Consider the following 19,228-nt stretch of genomic DNA (forward strand, 5'->3'; position numbering starts at 1 on the left):
GAGTCTCCCTAAGTTGCCTCAACTGGCCTCTCAGCTTGCAATCCTCCTGCCTTAGACTCAAGTTGCTGATAGTATAGTCATATGCCACCACACCCAGCTGTTCTGGTCCACAGTCTTGCTTCTCAAAATGTGCCCAGAACCCATGTCTCCCTCCTGAAGGGGTTGTCCTCGATGAAGAACAGAATTCTCACCTGGATCTGAGGTAGAGGTTTGAAAGTGGCCGCTTGACCCTGCCCTAGCCAGAACCCAGGAATCGGGGACTTCCTCCTCTCTGGGGGAATGACCAGCCCAGACCCAGCCAATTCAAAACCCCTGGCTCATCAGAATTCAGGAGTTCTGACTCCTAACACATATTTTCAGGCACCTGGGAGTCTGGATTCCTACTGCAATTCTTCCAGGGTTTCAGGAATCTGAGCCCCCTCCCCTTGCAAGACCCAAGTCCTCTCCCTGAGGGTGCCAGTGGCTCCAGAGTACAACAAACCCACTAGGGTCCCTGAGGTTCAGGTCTCAGCTGCAAACATTTGAGGAGTCCACGCCACAACCCTTAGGAGACCTAGGAGTCCAGGGGGAGCAGCTCCTCCCCTCAGAAGTGGGGGCAGCTGAGCCAGGGGTCAGGCTGTGGTGGGGAGGCCAGAAGGGGCGGGGACAGCCAGGACTGGGAGGGGAGGCAGCAGCGTGGGCGGCTGGCAGAGGGAGGGAAAGACCAGCAGAGAGGAAAGAGAAACTGGGAGAGGGAGGAAGAGAGAAAGGAAGGAGGAGAACCCGATAGGGAAAGGGAGGAAACAGCAGACGTGGAGGGAGGGGAGAGAGAGAGAGAGAGAGAGAGAGAGAGAGAGAGAGAGAGAGAGAGAGGAAGAGAGTGAGAGGAAGACAGAAAGAGCGAGAAAGGGAAAGAGAGAGAAAAAATTTAGGAGGAAACAGAAAAAGATTTGGACAGAAACAGAAGGATTGTGGGGGAAACTGAAAGAGTCAGCGACTGGAGAATCAGACAGACAGAAGGTAAGACTGTGGGGAGGGTCTAAAAGACCTAGAGGTGTGAGAAGGAGAGAGGAAAAAGAGGGGTATCGATTGAGAGAGAACAAGACAGAAGACAAAGAGACAAAAAGAGTGGCAGCGACCAGGTAAGGAGAGAGAGGAGGTGGGAGACAGTGACTGGGTGCCCCTCGACTTCTCTGTCCTCTCCCCCTGTCACTGGGACCCCAAAGCCGGGTAAGTTTCCTGACTGGGCTGGGAGGGGCTGCCCGGTGCACATTCCTGGTACTGTGCACTGGGCTTGGGGAGCTGGTCCAGATGGTTTGGACTGGTGTAGGAGACAGGTAGCAGGAAGGAGGCAGGGAATGGGGTCCCTAAGCACAGAGAGGGTCACATTCCTGGCCAGAGCTCAGTGGGCAGAAATAAAGGAACCCCTATTCTCTGACTTGGGCTGCAGACAGCTGCCCCCTCCTCGCAGCTGCCAGTGCCGCCCACCTCTCTTGGCATTACTCTTGGTATGCAATCCCGGGCCATGGCCTCCCCCAGCCCCCCAATCTCAAAACAACAGGCTCTTTCTCCTCAGCCTCCTCCGACCGACCTCCAAGCCCCTGACCCTGTCTCTGTCCCTAGCTGGGTCAGCTGCCGAGACACAGCCCCTTTCTCTCTCTCCCCAAGTCTTTGATGGAGGAGGGGCGACCTCGGAGCAGCCTCAGCCTGGCCAGCAGCGCCTCTACCATCTCTTCCCGCAGCAGCTTGAGCACCCAGGTCTGAGCTTCCCAGTGGGGATGGGGAAGAAGGTGGGGATCTGGGCTGCCTGTCCCCTTTCCTAGCCCTGGGTTCTGTACCACCTTAGGGATTCCAGAGGTTAAGGACAAGGATCCTTAGCCATGGGGATGCGAGACCTGGAAAGGTCCTACATTGCCCACCAGCTGCAGCTGAGAATGTGAAGACACTTCCAACTCTTGTCCCCACCCCTCCTATTTTCCTAATTCTAAGCCAGAGAGCAATTTCACCATCCACCCCAGGCCCCACTAGGAACTGAGGTATAATAGCTACTCTTGATGAGGACTGGGGATTTCTACCCAATTTACCCATGACACCCAGTAAGGAAAGACCCTTCTCTGACAATAAGATCCCCTGGGGACACCCAAGATGCTCTCACTCCAAATAATGCCAGCCAGTGAGGACCCCATTTCCTTTTCCGTCTGCCATATCCAGTTTCCCATATTCAGAGCCCAGAGATTTGATCCTAGCCTTGGTCAGCACCACTTCCAGGGAGGGGTGCCCTGCAACAATCTGGCTATAAATGCTTGTGTATCAGGAAAGGTGACCCCCAACTGAGCAGACTGGAAGGATTTGGAGCCTCCTCTTTACCTTGAACTTCATTGCTGAGGGATGTCATTCTCTGACATCACAGCATTCTTCCACCTTTAATTCACCAGGGACTCAGCATGGAAATTCCTCCTGCTTATGGGGACCTCATAGTTAATAGTCCCAGTTCAGATCCCAAAGGTTCACATCCCTGACTCTGGTGGCCAAGGGCATGCTCTTCTTGACAGTGGGCCCTTGGTTCCCAAATTCCTGTGCCACAGCCTCTTCCCTCTTCCTTGCCTCTGAACACCTCCCTCCCATCAAGAGTGTCTCAATTCAGCACTATGAACACCCGCCAATTCTGACCTCCCAGCTTACCCCCTCCTTGAGCTGATTTCTGAGGGCAGTGGAGTGAGGCCCTAGGGTTGCCCATTTCATACCATTCTGAGACCTATTCATTCTGTCCCTCTTCTCTCCTTAGAAGCCCACTCGGGCAGTAAACAAGGTCCATGCCTTTGGGAAGAGGAACAATGCACTCAGAAGGGATCCCAACCTGCCCGTGCACATTCGGGGCTGGCTTCATAAACAGGTAGCATCAGTGTGTGAAGAAAAAAGGATACTGGGGGCTGTATACCTGGCTACAAAAGCAAATGATCAGGTTTCACCCCAGCTCTGCTGAATCAGGATCTGGGCTGGGACCCAGCAATCTGTGTTTTAACATTCTTTTCTGGTTCTCAGGTTTGAAACTCCCTGAAAACTAGTAAAGTAGGGTAAGGAAAATGAGCTTTATGCTAAGTGGGATGGTAAGTTGATTTTGAAAAGGGAACTCATATGATCTGGTTCAGAGTTTTACAAGATCATGCTGGAGTCTGTGGAATAGGTTGATGGGGAGAAGGGCCTGAGGTTGGAGCCCATGGAGTGGTTCAGGGAGAGGTGATGAGAAGACACAGTGCCACCTTCCTAGCCTCTCTGTCTTAGGCTTCAAAATAATTGGACCAAGTCTCTAAATATAAAGCCCCTGCCCCCATGAGATGAGGTATACCGTCTCATCCAAACCTCCCTAAAACTCCTCAATCCCCAACTGACAGATGAAAAAACGTGAAGGTCCTGGGGGAAAAGACTAGTGTAAAGGGATAATGTGAAACTGGGGGAGCTTAGAGTCCAACACAGATCCAGCTGTGTGAACACGGCCTCCAGCTCTCCATCTAAATCTATTACATTAAACTTGCATCTCTGTCCCTCCCCTCTCTTTGTGTCTCTGTCCCCTTCTCAGTTCTCTCTGAGTCTCTGTCTCTGTGGTCAGTGTCCACCTACTTTCTCCTTTCTCTCTACCCACGGCCTTTCTCCCATCTCTCTCCGCAGGATAGCGCCGGACTACGGCTTTGGAAACGTCGTTGGTTCGTCCTCTCCGGCCATTGCCTCTTCTATTACAAGGGTCAGTGCGCCAGCTGGAAGGCCCTTTCCCACCCGTGCTTCCCTCTAGCCCTTGGCCTCCTGACCCATGTGATCCTTGACTCTGGCCCTCTCATTGCAGACAGCCGTGAGGAGAGTGTCCTGGGCAGTGTGCTGCTCCCCAGCTACAGTATTAGGCCAGATGGGCCCGGAGCACCCCGAGGGCGGCGCTTCACCTTCACGGTGAGTCCGCCCATCCTCCATGATTACTAGTTGATAGGAACAGGAGGCATGGGGTTGGACATACACTGGAGCATCCTTACTGGACTTGAAAGGTCCTGCCCAGGGTCCCTGGCATCCTCCTTTTTTTGAGAGCCCGGGGGTCTGGGTTCCAAGCCTTCTCCTCCCACAGGCAGAGCATCCGGGCATGAGGACCTACGTCCTGGCGGCTGACACTTCAGAAGACTTGCGGGGCTGGCTGCGGGCCTTGGGCCGGGCCTCCCGCGCGGAGGGGGATGATTGGTGAGTGGAGGTCCAGCCTACATCCCTGTCTAATCATCCTCCATGGGCCTGCCCCATGAATGTCTAATCACTAGCCTTCCAGCTAAGGCTCCACCTTTCAGGCCCCGCCTCCAGGGAATTTAGGGTTCTTCCAATCAGCAAACGGCTTTTCTCCTAGTCTCCGCCCACAATCTTGCCACGCCCTGCCCCTCCCAGTTGACCCTCCAATCAGGGGATCTAGTAGACATCAGCTCCGCCCCACGAATTATCTGCACCTCTCTCTGATGGACTCCTTCGGAAGTCTCGGTTCTCTGAGGCTAACACCTAAACCATATCAGCGAAAAGACAAGGCCAGATATTTTTTAAATGTCAGGTTGTCTCTTAGGCCCTGACCCAGCCTGTCCCAACGCTTAGGCCGGACACGTGACTCCCTGGACCTGTTACCTGAATGGGCTCGGCGGCCCGGTACAGGTCACTTCTACTTTAGGGACCTCAGTTTCCTCACCTGCAAAAGGGGGGGACAATGGTTTATAGTGCACAATTCCTGTTTTGGGGTGGGTTGCTGTGAAAAGAGAATTGGGCTGTAATGAGGTTCAAAGAAGTAATGTTTCTTTCTGTGCCCACTCGCCAGTGGGCGACCCAGGACACCCGCAAGTCCCCAGCGTGGGGAGGGCCCTGGCGGTCCTGGGGGTCCCCCGGAGGTGAGCAGAGGGGAAGAGGGACGCATCTCAGAATCACCAGAGATGGCTCGGTTCTCTAGAGGTCATGGCCGACCTGGGCTGCTCAGTCCCAGCCCCACAGCCGACCTCCAGTCTGGACCCCGGATTCGGCGGACTAGGAGTCCCGAGTGAGTAGGACTGAGCTACGAGGGGGCGTGGCTTATTGGAAGGGCGGGGCCGGAACAGGTTAGGGGCGTGGCTTATCACTTGGTACTGGAGTGGCGGTGAGTTGCTGGGGTTCCTGGGAGTCACAACCTGTCGGGAAGAAGTTTTAAGGAGAAATTGTTCAGGATCTGCCCAATGCAGGAGGGTTGGACTCTAGAGGGAGCGTGAGACAGTGAGGGGCGATGACCTTGAGGCTGTCTTGAAGAGTGGGGCGGACAGGGGAGGGGGTGTGGGTCCAGTAGAGCGCTCCGGCATTCTCTCCCCCCACAGCCTGTTCACGCCCCTGTCTCGCCCGCCCTCCCCTCTGAGCCTTCCGCGTCCCCGCTCTGCTCCTGCGCGGCGACCCCCTCCCTCCTCGGGAGACGCAGCGCTCCCTGCCCGACCTCACACTCCCTTGAGTCGCATCCATGTCAGGCCTCCTCTGGATTGGGGCCCCCAGCGACAGACTCTATCACGTCCCCCCACTCCTCGCCGAGGACCCTCCTCCGACGCTGGCGGAGGAAAGCCCCCCAGGAGTCCCCAGCACTGGAGTCAAGAACCTAGACCACGGAGAGGAGAGGTGAGGGTTGGGGACTATAACTTCCATCAGGCCTCACAGCCCCTCCCGGACTCCAGGCCATGTCCCTTGGGTATAATGGGAATTGTACTCCATAATAGCAGGATCAAGCTGTGAGGAGGGAGAATGGACTCCCGTCTCCCATCATACCTCACAACGGTCCTTCCTCCTGATCTCAGGTCTTTGCTCCTTAAGTACCAGGGAGCTTGTAGTCCAGAATACTCTTCCAGGCCTGTAATCCCAGCGATTTGGGAAGCTGAGGCAGGAGGATCTCAAGTTTGAGGCCAGCCTCAGCAATTTAGTGAGGCTCTAAACAACTTAGGGAGATGCTGTCTCAAAAATAAAAAAAATAAATAAAAAAGGCTGGGGTTATAGCTCAGTGAAAAATTCTGGACATACCCTCTTGAATTTTGTTGCTAAGATATGCCACTTTTTTTTTTTCCATACTAGTGTTTGAACCCAGGGATGCTGTACCACTGAGCTACACCTCCAGCCTTTTCAGCCCCCCCCCATCTTTTTAGTTGTAGTTGAGCACAATACCCTTATTTATTTATTTATTTTTATGTGGTGCGGAGGATCAAACCCAGGACCTTGCACATGCTAGGTGAGCGTTCTGCTGCTCAGCCACAACCCCAGCCCAACCTTCCAGCCCCTTTTATTTTTATTTTAAAATAGGATCTTGATAAATTGCCCAGGCTGACCTGGGATTTTCAGTCCTTATGCCCCAGCCTGTGGAATCACTGGACTGACAAGGAGGTGCCCCCCAGCCTGACAGATATGGCAATTTCTAAACATCTCTATTTCAATATTCTTCCCAGGCCCCATCTGGCTCCTCCACCTATCTCCAGCTCCCCCCAAGACCCCCTGGAACCCGGGCCTCTATGGTTTTACTGGTAGGTATCTTGGGGCACCTGAATCTACCAGAGCCCTGTCCCTTGCCTTCTTTGCCATAAGGAATGTCACCTCCTGAAGCTGTAGCAAGCTGTGTGGGAAAACAACTGAATTTATTTTCTCACTGGTCTGGAGGCAGAAGCCTGGGAAGTCAAGGTGTCCAGCACATTCAGGGCCCTGTTTCCTCTTGCCTCTCTCCTGGCATCTCATGCTGCCCCAAACCCCTTCTGTTCTTGGACTACATCCTCCCAGTGTCTGCCTCCGTCATCATGTGGCTATCTTCCTGTGTGGTAGTCTGCGATTCTTTCTGAAGTTCTGGGGATTGTACCCAGGGCCTCCCCAGGCAAGGCAGGTGCTCTATCCCCAAGCTACATCTTTAGCCCTTGTCTGTGTCTATCTCCTTGTGTGAGGATACCAGACATCATTGGAACTTACATCAAAGAACAAAATTACAACAGTTTAGCCATCTTAGTGGCTTTATTTGTTTATTTATTCATTGGTACCAGGGATTGAACCCATGGGTACTTAACCACTGGGCCACATCCCCAGTCTTTTAAATTTTCTTTTTTGAGACAAGGTCTTATAAGTTGCTGAGGCCAGGCTTTAACTTGTGATTCTCCTGCGTAAGCCTCCGGAGTTGCTAGGATTACTGGCATGTGTCATTTCCCCAAGTCCATGACTTGGAATTTTAATGTGAGAGACTCCATTTTGGTTTCAGCCTCATCTCAGGGCCCAGTGGAGGAGCCTTGTTCAAAACAAAGGCCTCCTATAATTTTTATTCAACACTTACATCTGGAAACACCCTATTCACAAATAAGGTCACATTCTCAGGTTCCCAGGGTTAGGACTTGTACATATCTTTGGGTCCCCCACACCCTCTGCCCCTGGTACTGCAAATTAAACCCAGAGGTGCCCTACCACTGAGCTACATCCCCAGTCTTTTGGTGTTTTATTTATTTATTTATTTTTAAATTTTGAGACAGAGTCTCCCTGAGTTGTTAGAGCCTCACTAAGTTTCTGAGGCTGGCTTTGAATTCATGATCCTCCTGTCTCAGCCTCCTCAGCCCCTGGGATTCTTAGTCTTTTTTTTTTTTTTAAACTTTATTTCATTTACTTATTTTTATGTGGTGCTAAGGATCGAACTTAGTGTCTCACAGTGCTAGGCAAGCGCATTACCACTGAGCCTCAAATGCAGCCCCTCCCAGTCTTTAAAATTTTATATACATAGTTGGTTTTTTTTTTGTACCAGTTCAATAACTCAAGGGCATTCAACTACTGAGCCACATCCCAGCCCTATTTTGTATTTTATTTAGAGACAGGGTCTCACTGAGTTGCTTAGCACTTTGCTTTTCCTGAGGCTGGCTTTAACCTCTGCCTCAGCCTCCTGATCCTCTAGGATTACAGGCATGCACCACCCCATTAAGAATTTCTTAAGTAACAGGTCCAGGAAGAGCTGCGCAGATTTGAGGCACTGCTGTCCCCTTCTTTGCCCCAATAGCATAGATGACATCTTTTCTGCTAGCAAGACTGAGGTATTGGTGTGGGCATCGTGTCCAGTGGGGAGGACATTTAGCAGTCAAGCTGTAGTTGAGGCCAGCTCTCGTCTGGGTCTGGGTACAGCAGAGTCCCTAGCTCTGGAACCTTTGCAAAGCTTCTTGCAGACCATGAGCAGCCCTGCTCCTCGGCCAGGAATGAAGCCTGATGTCTGGTCTTCAGCTCTTCTGTGGCACTTGGGGCAGGGTTGGGGGGTGATTGAGGGCAGTAGCACAGCTCGGGGGCCCAAGCCTGTGCCTTATTGTGGCTTTGGGGGACAGACCCTAAAGTGAAATTTAGCAAAGTCAGGGTTCTGGGTTTTTGGGGTCTAGGAGTCACTCCCCAGCAACGAGGCACGTTGTGTCTGGATGCAGTTGCTCAGGAAGAGCATTCTGGAGTAACAGGCCCTGTTGAGATCGGAGTCCAAGTGCATTCCTGGCCCCCAGGAAGCCAGCTTTTGTGGAACCTTGGATCTAAGGATCCATTTTTTTGTCATTGACTCATGAAGCCACCTTTGTCATCTGTACATGGATTGTTGTCTGTTAATTCTGCCCCATTGGTCCATTTATTTGCTTTTGTGACAACCCCAAATCTCCATTTTCCTCATTAAAAAATATCTTTAGAGCCTTATCATATAGATCGCAACCCCAGGAAAGCCCATGTTCATTACTGGGTTTCTCAGAACTCCCAACTGGTATTTTTGTTGGGGTTATGCTGAATTTATAAATAGATTAGGGAGGACCCATCTTCTTCATAATAGTGAAGGTCACAGATAAGGGAGTGTTCATTCAGATAATCTGTTCATTCAGATAATCATCAGGATCTTTTATTCAAGTTTTAAAGTGTCCAGCAGAGAGATCCTGTGTCATCTCACTTAGGGTAATTTCTCAATTCTTGGTAGTTGTTTTTTTTTTTTTTTTTTTTTTTTTTTTTTTTTTTTTTTAAAGAGAGAGTGAGAGAGGAGAGAGAGAGAGAGAGAGAGAGAGAGAGAGAATTTTTAATATTTATTTTTTTTAGTTCTTGGCGGACACAACATCTTTGTTGGTATGTGGTGCTGAGGATCGAACCCGGGCCGCACGCATGCCAGGCGAGCGCGCTACCGCTGAGCCACACCTCCAGCCCTTGGTAGTTGTTTTTAAAAAGTCATTTTATTTATATAATTTTTTTATTGTGGGAAAAATGCAAATAAAATTGACCAATTCACTACTTTTGTTTATTTTGAATTTTAATTTTTTTTCAAAGTGCTGGAATTGAACCCAGGGGCAATTAATCACTAAGCCATATCCCCAGTCCTTTTTTATATTATATTTAGAGACAGGGTCTTGCTAAGGTGCTTAGGGCCTCACTAAGTTGGTGAGGCTGGCTTTGAACTCACAATCTTCCTGCCTCAGCCCTCTGAGCTGCTGGGATTGCCGGCATGCCCCACTGTGCCCAGCCACTCCTTTTTTAAAGTTGAACGATAGTCGATTGCATGTGTATATACACCACATTGTGTCTTCCAATTGGACACTTGGTTTGCTTCTCTCTTTTAGCTGTTATGAGTCATGTGAAATGAATCTAAGTGTGCAAATATCTCTTCAAGGTCCTGCTTTGAATTCTTCTGGTTATTTTATATTTATTAAATGATCCCTTATTTTGCTAGACACTTTGTACTTGCTGAGTTACAGCAAATGTTATGGGTTTTTTCAGCTTCGACTCATGTCCAGCAGCATTGCTGAGTTCTCTTTCTTTCCCAGTCACATCTCAATTCTCTTGGTTCCTTTGGGTAAATGAGCATTTCATCTGTAGATGATGAAGATTCTTTCTCCTTCCTCTCCTCACTTCTCCTTTTATTTCCCTTTCCTTTTCTGATAGCATCAGCCAGGATCTTTGATACTATGTTAAACTGTAGCACTACTAATGAGACCTTTGTTTTATTCTCAGTCATATAGAAAACATCTAAAATTTCTCTATTAAAAGACAAAAAATAGGGCTGGGGTTGTGGCTCAGAGGTAGAGCGCTTGCCTAGCATGCATGAGGCCCTGGGTTCAATCCTCAACATCACATAAAAATGAAAGTATTGTGACCATCTACAACTTAAAAAAAATAGCGCCTGTCTTCAAGGTGTCACTTGTAGTCTTGGGGTTGCATAGGAAAGGAACAAGGCAAGGTTGGGACAGTCTCTGTGAGCCAGTGGCCAGTGGTCTGCTTGAACATGATCTCAGCATCAGCATAGCTCATAGAGAGCTTTGTCAGAGATAAGAAAGTTTTGGGGGTTTAGTTTTGACTCTTATCACAAGATCTTTATCTACTAGACCTGGACTTGGTGGTGTCTCAGAGAAAGAAAAAAATCAGAAAGACAAGTTGGAGTTAGTTAGGTTGATAATGGGCCCTCCTTCAGATTTGGGGCAATGATTGAAGACTCTGAGGTGCCATTTTGGTTGTCTGGAATAGGTAGTTGACAGCCTGTTGATTATGATGTCTCTGTAAATCTTGGAAATATCCAAATTACTCTTACTTTGGTTATGTACAGAGTTCAAGTTGAAGGTAGTGAAAGGAGGCAGATGCAACATGGAGGCACAGATGCCAAGCTTTTATCCTGTTTTTGGTTACTTGTTGGTCTTTAGGCCCAAGTGAAGAATCAGTGCTTTTAGGAAAAACAGGCTTTAAGCTCCTGTTAAAAGATTTGCTAAAGCTTAGCAGCAAGCTAACAGAAGAGGGGTGTCTGTTGGTGGAGACACGTCTCGGCATGGGGTTGAGTTACATTAAGGACTTGCCTTTGACCCTTGACTTTTCTTCTTCTTAGCCAGGCCCCCCCCTGGACTCAAACTTCCACCAAAGCCTGGAGACAGATGTAAGTTCTCCTGATCCCACCCCTGCTGAGTTCCTTGAGTTATAAAGAGAATGTTCTAGATAGTTTGTGGAGCGGGAGAGGCAGACAGGACACATAAAGAGTCCCTTTTCTCTTTTTCCAGACTCTCTTGACCAAGTTGTGTGGGCAGGACCGGCTCCTGAGGAGGCTGCAGGAGGACATAGATCAGAGGCAGGAGGAGAAGGTGCCAGCGGAGCAGGGGCCTCTGGCTGGCCTCTTCAACTGCCCTTACCACTTTCTGACTGGGAGCCAGGATGCTGTTGGATGGCGAGGATTTGGGGGGATGCCTCTCACTCTGGGGCCAGGTGTGGCTTCCCAGGTCTGACCACCTTCCCCTCTCTACAGGAGCAGCTAGAGGCCGCCCTGGAGTTGACCCGGCAGCAGTTGGGTCAGGCAGGCAGGGAGGCTGTGGGCCCTGGGAAGGCCTGGGGTCGCCAGCGCCTGCTGCAGGACCGGCTGGTCAGTGTGAGAGCTGCCCTTTGTCACCTGACCCAGGTGAGCGTGGGGAAAGGGGTACTCCTCCCTCCCAGGAGGCCCAGAACTGTGCAGGAGGTTACCAGAGAATATGAGGGCTCACAGGCACATAATTCTTGAGAATTCCATCACCCCAACTTTAAACCAGTGATCTTGATCATTGTAAAGGGCAAAGGGCAAGCAGCCAGCAACAGAAGAACTTAATTTAGCAGCTTAAGGGGGTGAGTTTTTTTTTTTTTTTTTTAATGTTGGGGATTGAATCTGGAGTCTCCATCACAGGGCTGATTTTGATATAGTTTCCTGGCATTAGGTGACCTGCCTCCCACAGGGGTTTTGTGACCTTAGAAAAGCTATGAAATCCTCTGGACTTTAGTTACCTCCTATGTCAACTCTAGAATGATAAAAATATTATTTACTGGGCTGGGGACGTAGCTCAGTAGCAGAGCCCTTGTCTAGCCTTGTGAGGCCCTGGGTTCCATCCTCTGCACTTACTTCATAGAGTCATTGTGAGGATTACATTAACTTATGTAAATGAATGCACATTTAACACTTAGTAAAGTACCTGGTACTTGGCAAGCAATATTTAAGTGTTAGCCATAATTATTATTAGTTGTAAACAATAGAGAAACATTTTTAAATATTTAAATATCTCTAAAGTGGAGGCAAAAATAGTACTGCATCACAGGAATGAAAGGGGTGCATACTGAGCATGCTCTATACATGTTAGCCATTATTATTATTATTATTATTATTATTATTATTATTATTATTATTATTGGCTAGGAGTTTTCTGCTGCCCCATGAGCATAGGTGTTGTGGTCTTGACTGTCTCAGGAATTCATTAGATCTGTAGATTCCACCATGCTAAGAGAGTGCACTAGTAACTCAGGAATCCAGAAAACACTGGTTTTTGGTCTACACTAGCAGCTCATTGAAATTGCAGGATCCATATAGACTCTGGGGTTCCTGGTAGTCCAAGAGGTAAGGCCCATGGGGATTGTGGTCCTTATGACCTCTGAGCCCCCGGGGCCCAGGCCTCCGTTCCTCCTCCTCCTCAACTGGGGAAAATTGGGGAAAGATCTGGCGGGTGGGGATGCTAACCTTGTCTCTCCCTTTCTGGAACCTGAGGAGCGAGAGCGGGTTTGGGACACATACAGTGGTCTGGAGCAGGAACTGGGCACCTTAAGAGAGACCCTCGAATACCTGCTGCACCTTGGGTCCCCCCAGGTACCTCCCCTCCTACCCCCTATACACCACTCTCCCCTCCAAGATCTGCCGGAAACCCTTTCATCATTTAAGCACCGCCCCCCAACTCCATCCAGAGTCCAAGCCCCGCCCCAACCCTCCAGTCTAAGCCCCTTATTGTAGTTAAAACCGGTTTTCAGATTCGGATCCAGTCCCCTCTCTGGTTCTAAATCTCTCCTCTCCTGTGGAAGCCCCACCCCTCTGCCAAAACACCACCCTCAGCCCCGTCTCCCTCTGGCAAGTTCATGTCTGGCACCCTGCTTCTTGAATGTGGCGGTTAAATTTTTCCTATGGAGTTTCCAATTCTAAACCCAACCCCTTAATTTAAGCCCTGCTTCTAAAAATATAAGCCCCAATGCTTCGCCTCAGACTCATTTCTTTATTCTCTGACTATGCACTCAGCTATAATTCATACATTTTTAGTTAAAAACATCGACTTATTGTATTAAATGCGTTCTCATAGATTTGCTCCACCCTCTTCACGCTAAGCCCCTCCCATCTCATCCTAAAACCCGCCCCTCACCTCTTCTCCTGCCCACTGGAGTTAAATCGGGCTCAGCACCAGCAATATATAAAAGAACAATACATGACTTCCAAGCTGGATTTATTACAGGAATAGAAGGGTAGTTGAACCTTTGAAAATCACTCTGTATATTTTGCCACACTGAACAAAACAAAGGAGAAAAGCCACATGATCATCTTCATAAAATCTGGAAAATATTTATCAAAGTTCCCCCCCTACTCATAACAGAAGCTCTCACTAAAATAGGAACAGAAGGAAACTTATCTGATCTAATAAGAGACATGTATGTCGACCTGCATGGCCCACCCTGGGGAGGCAGAGGCAGGAGCATGCCAAATGCAAGGCCAGCCTTGGCAACTTAGTGAGACCTAAGCAATTTAGCAAGTCCCCTGCCTCAAAATAAAAAAGGCCTGGGGATATGGTTCAGTGGTAAAGTGCCCCTGGGTTCGATTCCCAGTATCAAAAAATAAACAGAGAGTGGCTGCTCCAGAGGCTGAGGCAGGAGGATCATGGTTCAAAGCCAGCCTCAGCAACTTAGCCAGGTGCAAAACAACTCAGTGAGACCCTGTCTCTAAATAAAATTCAAAAAAGGGCTGGGATGTGGCTCAGTGATTAAGTGCCTCTGAGTTCAATCCCTGGCACCAAAAAATAAATAAATAATGAACAAGAAAAATATAGTAAAAGAGTATTTTATTTTCAGATGATATGACTATAAATAGGTCACTAAAATAAAAGGTTAATGTGCAAAAATCATTGTCTTTTTATTTACTCATGCCAAACAATTATAAAAGGAATGTTGAAAATAGGAGTTCAAAATAACATGAAAAAATTGAATACCTAAGAATAAATCTAGTGAAAGATATGCAAGGCATCTACTTTGAAAACCACAAAACATAATTAAGAAAAAGCAAAGGCCTATAGAAATAGAGAGATTTACCATGTTCATGGATAGGAAAGACACTAGTATGAACATGTGGTGTCTCTTTCCCCAATGGGGATCTGCAATCCTGGTACAAATTTGGAAGGTTTCTCTGTGCAGATTGATAAGCTGGTCCTAAATTGTATCTGAAAGAACAGAAGGCCAGGAATAGCCAAGACAATCTCCAAGAACAAAGGCTCAAGGACCAACACAACTGTTACGTCAAGTCTGAGGATAAAGTAATAGTTAATAAGATGATTCATGTTGCATCACCACTAGATTAGAAAAATACACCAAAGGACTAGAATCAGGTGTTCAGAAACAGACTTCCATATATTTATGGCATCTATTCAGGATAGAAGCAGTACTGCAGAGCAGTACAGAAAGACAGTCCTCTCTATTAAATTGGATTTCCGTATGTCAAGAGCTTTGTAATGTTTTGAACAACCAATAATAAATTAAAAAAAAAACTGGATTTCCATACTGGGAGGAGGGACCTGATTGCATAAACATGGCCAAGCTGCTTTCACACCCTCACATTCCCATCAGCTGTAACCCTCCGTGCATTTTCCCAACTTGGACTAACTAATCCTTTCCATCCCCCAGGACAGAGCATCAGCTCAGCAGCAGCTGTGGATGGTAGAAGACACGCTGGCTGGTCTGGGTGGCCCTCAGAAACCACTCCCCCACGCTGAGCCTGACTCCCCATCCCCTGCACTCCAAGGCGAGGAGTCCTCAGAGAGGGAGGTGAGACTCCGCTTCTGTCTCCTATGTCCCTGGTCCAACCTGTTCCCCCAACCACCTCCTTTCTTCTCCCTTGGTCACTTAACCAACTTCAGGCAGATACCTTCAACTCTGAGAGCCCTTCTTTCCTTGTTTGTTATATAGATGCCCCTGGGTATCTGCAGGGTTAGTTCCAGGATCCCTTGTGGAGACCAAAATCTTTCAGTGCTCTAGCCCCTTATAGAAAACGATGTGGTATTTGCATATGATGTATGCACATCCTCCTACGTAGTTAAAACCATCTCCAGGTGACTTACAATATCTAAGACATATAAATGCTATGTGGATAGTTGCATATTGTGACAAAGCATTGCCACTGAGCCACATCCTCAGCCTTTTTTAAAAAATACTTTTTAGTTGTCAATGGACCTTTATTTTATTTATTTTTACATGGTGCTAAGAATCGAACCCAGTGCCTCACACATGCTAGGCAAGTGCTCTACCACGGAGCCACAATACCAGCCTATCCCCAGCCCTTTTATTTTTTATTTTGAAAGAGGGTTCATTAAGTTGCTGAGGCTGGCCTTGAACTTGCAATTCTCCTGTCTTAGCCTCCCAAGTGCCTGGGATTACAGGCATGAGGAAAGGCATTTGTTAAAAAGGATTTACTAGGGGCTGGGGATGTGGCTCAAGCGGTAGCGCGATCACCTGGCATGCGTGCGGCCCGGGTTCGATCCACAGCACCACATACCAACAAAGATGTTGTGTCCGCCGAGAACTAAAAAATAAATATTAAAAAAATTCTCTCTCTCTCTCTCTCTCTCTCTCTCTCACCTCTCTCTTAAAAAAAAAAAAAAAGGATTTACTAGGACTGAGGTTGAGGCTCAATGGTAGAGCACTTGCCTAGCAAGTGTAAGGCACTGGGTTCGATCCTCAGTACCACATAAAAATAAAAAAGCACTTACTAGACACCACTAATCTTAATCCTCAAGGTGGAGAGACTTGGCCCCCCCCCCCCAGAAGCCGGGACAATTATTGTCATAGCTGGGTTAGAGCGACTGACTTTCAGACCATGAATCCAGAAGACCTGGGTTCAGAACCCAACTTTACTCTCTTTGAGATACTGGGCACGGTGGCACACGCCTCTAATCCCAGCAGCTCAGGAGGCTGAGGCAGGAGGATTGCGAGTTCAAAGCTGGCCTCAGCAAAAATGAGGCACTAAGTGACTCAGTGAGACCCTGTCTTTTAATAAAATACAGAAAGGGGCTGGGGGTATGGCTCAGTGGTAGAGCGCTTGCCTAGCATGTGTGAGGTACTGGGTTCGATTCTCAGCATCACATATAAATAAATAAAGGTCCATTGACAACTTAAAAAATTACAAAAAAGGACTGGGGATGTAGCTCAGTGGTTGAGTGCCCCTGAATTCAATCCCAGTACCAAAAAAAATTAATAATAATGATGATGACAATAATAATTATTCTCCTTTTCTGATCCCTCCAGAGTTTGCCTGAGTCCTTGGAACTGAGCTCCCCTCGGTCCCCTGAGGCTGACTGGGGGCGGCCCCCTGGAGGTGACAGAGACCTTGCCAGCCCTCGCTCAGGTGAGCATCCTGCTGGAGTGGGAGTTTCCTTGTGTTCTAACCTCACCAAGTCCCTTGTCCTGCCAGGTCTTGGATCTCCGAGGGTCTCCCGGGCTTCTAGTCCTGAGGGTCGCCGTCCCACTTCTCCGCAACTGGGAACCAAGGTAGGCCATATATGGGCCCCCCTTAGGTCTGTCTTGTCACTCTATGATCTAACAACCACAGACTCCAAAATCCTGGGGAAACAGCTGGGAGAGGAGAATTCCAAAGCCACACTCAAAGCAGAAAGCACATGATTTATTCAGAGCATTGGAACCAAATTTGTCTCTAACACTCCTAAGCTGTGTGGCTTTAGGTCAGATTAAACTTCTCTGTGCCTCTATTTTTCATCTGTAAAATGAAGCTAATTGTAATTTCTACCACCTAGAGGATTAAAAGAGATGAATGACTCTAAAGGGCTGAAAATAGCAAGTTCTTTATTTATTCATCTGTTCATTCCTTCACCAAATATTTCTATATTTGCTGGGATGGAAACCAGGGTGTGTACATGTTTAGCAAAGGCTCTATCACTGAACACAGCCCATTCCCTCTGGTTTTGAGAACAAAAGAAACAGAGAGGTCAAGAAAGCATCATTAAATCCTGAGATTGTCCCAAAATAATCTTGACAATTCAGTTGCCAGAGTTCAGAGAAGCAACTCAAGTCCCATGGACTAGAAAGGGAAGAAGCTTGATGTGTCTGGGACGCCCCCTGCTGGGGCTTTGGGCTTCCACAGGGCAGGAGATGGAGCATATATGGGCCCCCCTTAGGTCTGCCTTGTAACCTATGAGAGGTGGGTGGGGGCTAGGCCACACAGGGCCTCAAAAGCCTTTGCTGGCTGGATGGGTCCACAGGAGGCTTGAGCAGGGGAGAGAGTGTCATCTCTGTTGTAGAAAGACCCCTCTAAGTGCTGTGGTGAACTCACTGGCAAAGGTCAGACCACAGGCCAGGAGGTCAGGAAGAAGAAGGAGGAGGCCCAAGGTTGGGGCACAGGGTACTTCTCCTCTCCCCAGGTCCCCACCACCCGGCCACGGATGAGTGCTCAGGAGCAGCTGGAGCGTATTCGCAGGAACCAGGAGTGTGGACGGCCTCTCCCACGCCCCACCTCCCCCCGGCTGCTCACTCTAGGGAGGACACTGTCCCCAGCCAGACGCCAGGCGGACCTGGAGCAAAAGGTGAGTGGCCTAGGTTAGGGGGTGAGGGGTAGGGTAGTAAAGAGACTTTTTTTTTTTTTTTGAGTACTAGGGATTGAACCCAGGGGCAATTTACCACTGAGCAATATCCCCAGCCCTTTTAAAATATTTTACTTAGAGATAGTGTCTCACTAAGTTGCTTAGGGCCTTGATAAATTGCTGAGGCTGGCTTTGAACTTGTGATCCTCCTGCCTCAGCCTTTTGAGCTGCTGGGATTACAGGCGTGCACCACCACATCCGGCCCATCGGATTTCATAACCTCTTCGTGCTTCCTCTACTTCAGCCTCAAAATGAGAAGTGGGGTTTCCAGGCCAGGAATCTAATGCCACAATTCCTTTCCAGTCTGTCCTAGGAGCTGCAAAATGGCTCAGAAGCTCAGGGTCCTGGAGTAGGTAAGGAACTAGAGGGTGGATGAAGGGAACGGGAAATCTGTTTGCAAAAGGGGAGGTGAGGAGCACTGTCATGAGAGTCTTCTGAGTACTGAATTGCAAGTGGCAAAACTTTTAGAGCCTCTTGAGTTTCTGGGGCATCTGAAACAAGACAGGAAGCCCTGGATACACAATGAGAACTGCAGTTTTAAGAAGTCTCTTGGCGGTATCAAACCCAATTCCTGTAAAATTGATTGGACTAAGCATCCCATAATACACCGGGGTTGTGTGGAAAGTTCTTTGGGGACATGGATTATGGACTGCAACTCCCAGAACAGGCGCCCCCACCATACCTGCTCCCCATCTTCTCTTTCGTCTAGTCCTAGGAACACTACCCCTTACTTGCCAACTTCCGAAGGCCACCGGGAGCGGGTCCTTAGCCTCTCCCAAGCCCTGGCCACTGAGGCGTCGCAGTGGCACAGGATGATGACAGGTGAGGGATGGCGGATCTGGACTCCTGGGTTTTAGGGAAGGGTGAGCTTGAGGCACGGACTCTTAGGCTCTGTGAGGAGAGGTGGGGGGGGCTCTGGGAATTCTTAGTCGTGGCAAAGAAAGAGCCGGGAAAGAATGGAAGTTCCAAATCCCAGGCAAGAGGGACCAGGATGAGGGCATTAGGGAAAGGGGAGAAGGAGGCTGGGGGGATGGCACCTGAAACAGCCTGAGGGTCAAACTCCCTGGTCCGAGAGAGGAGGGCTGTGGTGGGGACTCTGGGTTTGGGGGAGGAAAGCTGAGTCCTTGTCTCTTGGGTCTGAGAGAGGGGGGCTGAGTCCCAAAGTTTGCCATGCTCATCCCCCACGCAGCCTCTCCAGATGGAAATGTGGACTCCCGAGGAGAGCCTCTCCCCCCGGCGCCGCCGCCTCCTTCGGACCCCACACTCCAGGTGACCTCTCACCCAAGATGCTCTCCGATGGCTAATTCCGATTCCGCGGGATTCTCGCGCGGTGGTAGTGGGCGTGGTGGAGGCCCCGCCCACTGGGAGCCCACGTGGGACTCCGGGAACGCCCCTCCTGCCCAGACTCAAGAGGAGGGGGCGTGGCCACTGAGGGTCACGTTGCTCCAGTCCAGCTTCTGACCCGCTCAAATGCGACAGCCAATCGGAGAGTGGGGGCGTGGCCTTGAGGACCAGCGGGAGAGCTGGACTGCCTCGGGAACCTGGGGGCGTGACCTAGTCCCCACCTGGAAGGGGCGTGGCTTTACGGCCAACCTTTGATTTTC

The 19,228-nt window shown here is 49.2% G+C and overlaps 1 protein-coding gene across 1 annotated transcript; it reads left to right on the forward strand.

The window, feature by feature from the left end:
• The first annotated feature begins 839 nt into the window (after positions 1–839).
• Positions 840–19,223, forward strand: Plekha4 (pleckstrin homology domain containing A4). Its single transcript, XM_026406344.2, has 20 exons — positions 840–1,121; positions 1,648–1,737; positions 2,765–2,872; positions 3,646–3,718; positions 3,818–3,918; positions 4,088–4,197; positions 4,808–5,023; positions 5,331–5,619; positions 6,435–6,509; positions 10,826–10,873; positions 10,995–11,075; positions 11,237–11,386; positions 12,494–12,592; positions 14,659–14,799; positions 16,276–16,375; positions 16,442–16,518; positions 17,406–17,567; positions 17,928–17,977; positions 18,334–18,446; positions 18,814–19,223. The coding sequence occupies exons 2-20, from the start codon at positions 1,654–1,656 to the stop codon at positions 19,083–19,085; spliced, it is 2,349 nt and encodes a 782-aa protein (XP_026262129.2). The 5' UTR covers positions 840–1,121; positions 1,648–1,653; the 3' UTR covers positions 19,086–19,223.
• Positions 19,224–19,228: the final 5 nt, after the last annotated feature.

The sequence above is a fragment of the Urocitellus parryii genome, chromosome 15 (assembly GCF_045843805.1).
Source record: "Urocitellus parryii isolate mUroPar1 chromosome 15, mUroPar1.hap1, whole genome shotgun sequence".
NCBI classification, from domain to species: domain Eukaryota; kingdom Metazoa; phylum Chordata; class Mammalia; order Rodentia; family Sciuridae; genus Urocitellus; species Urocitellus parryii.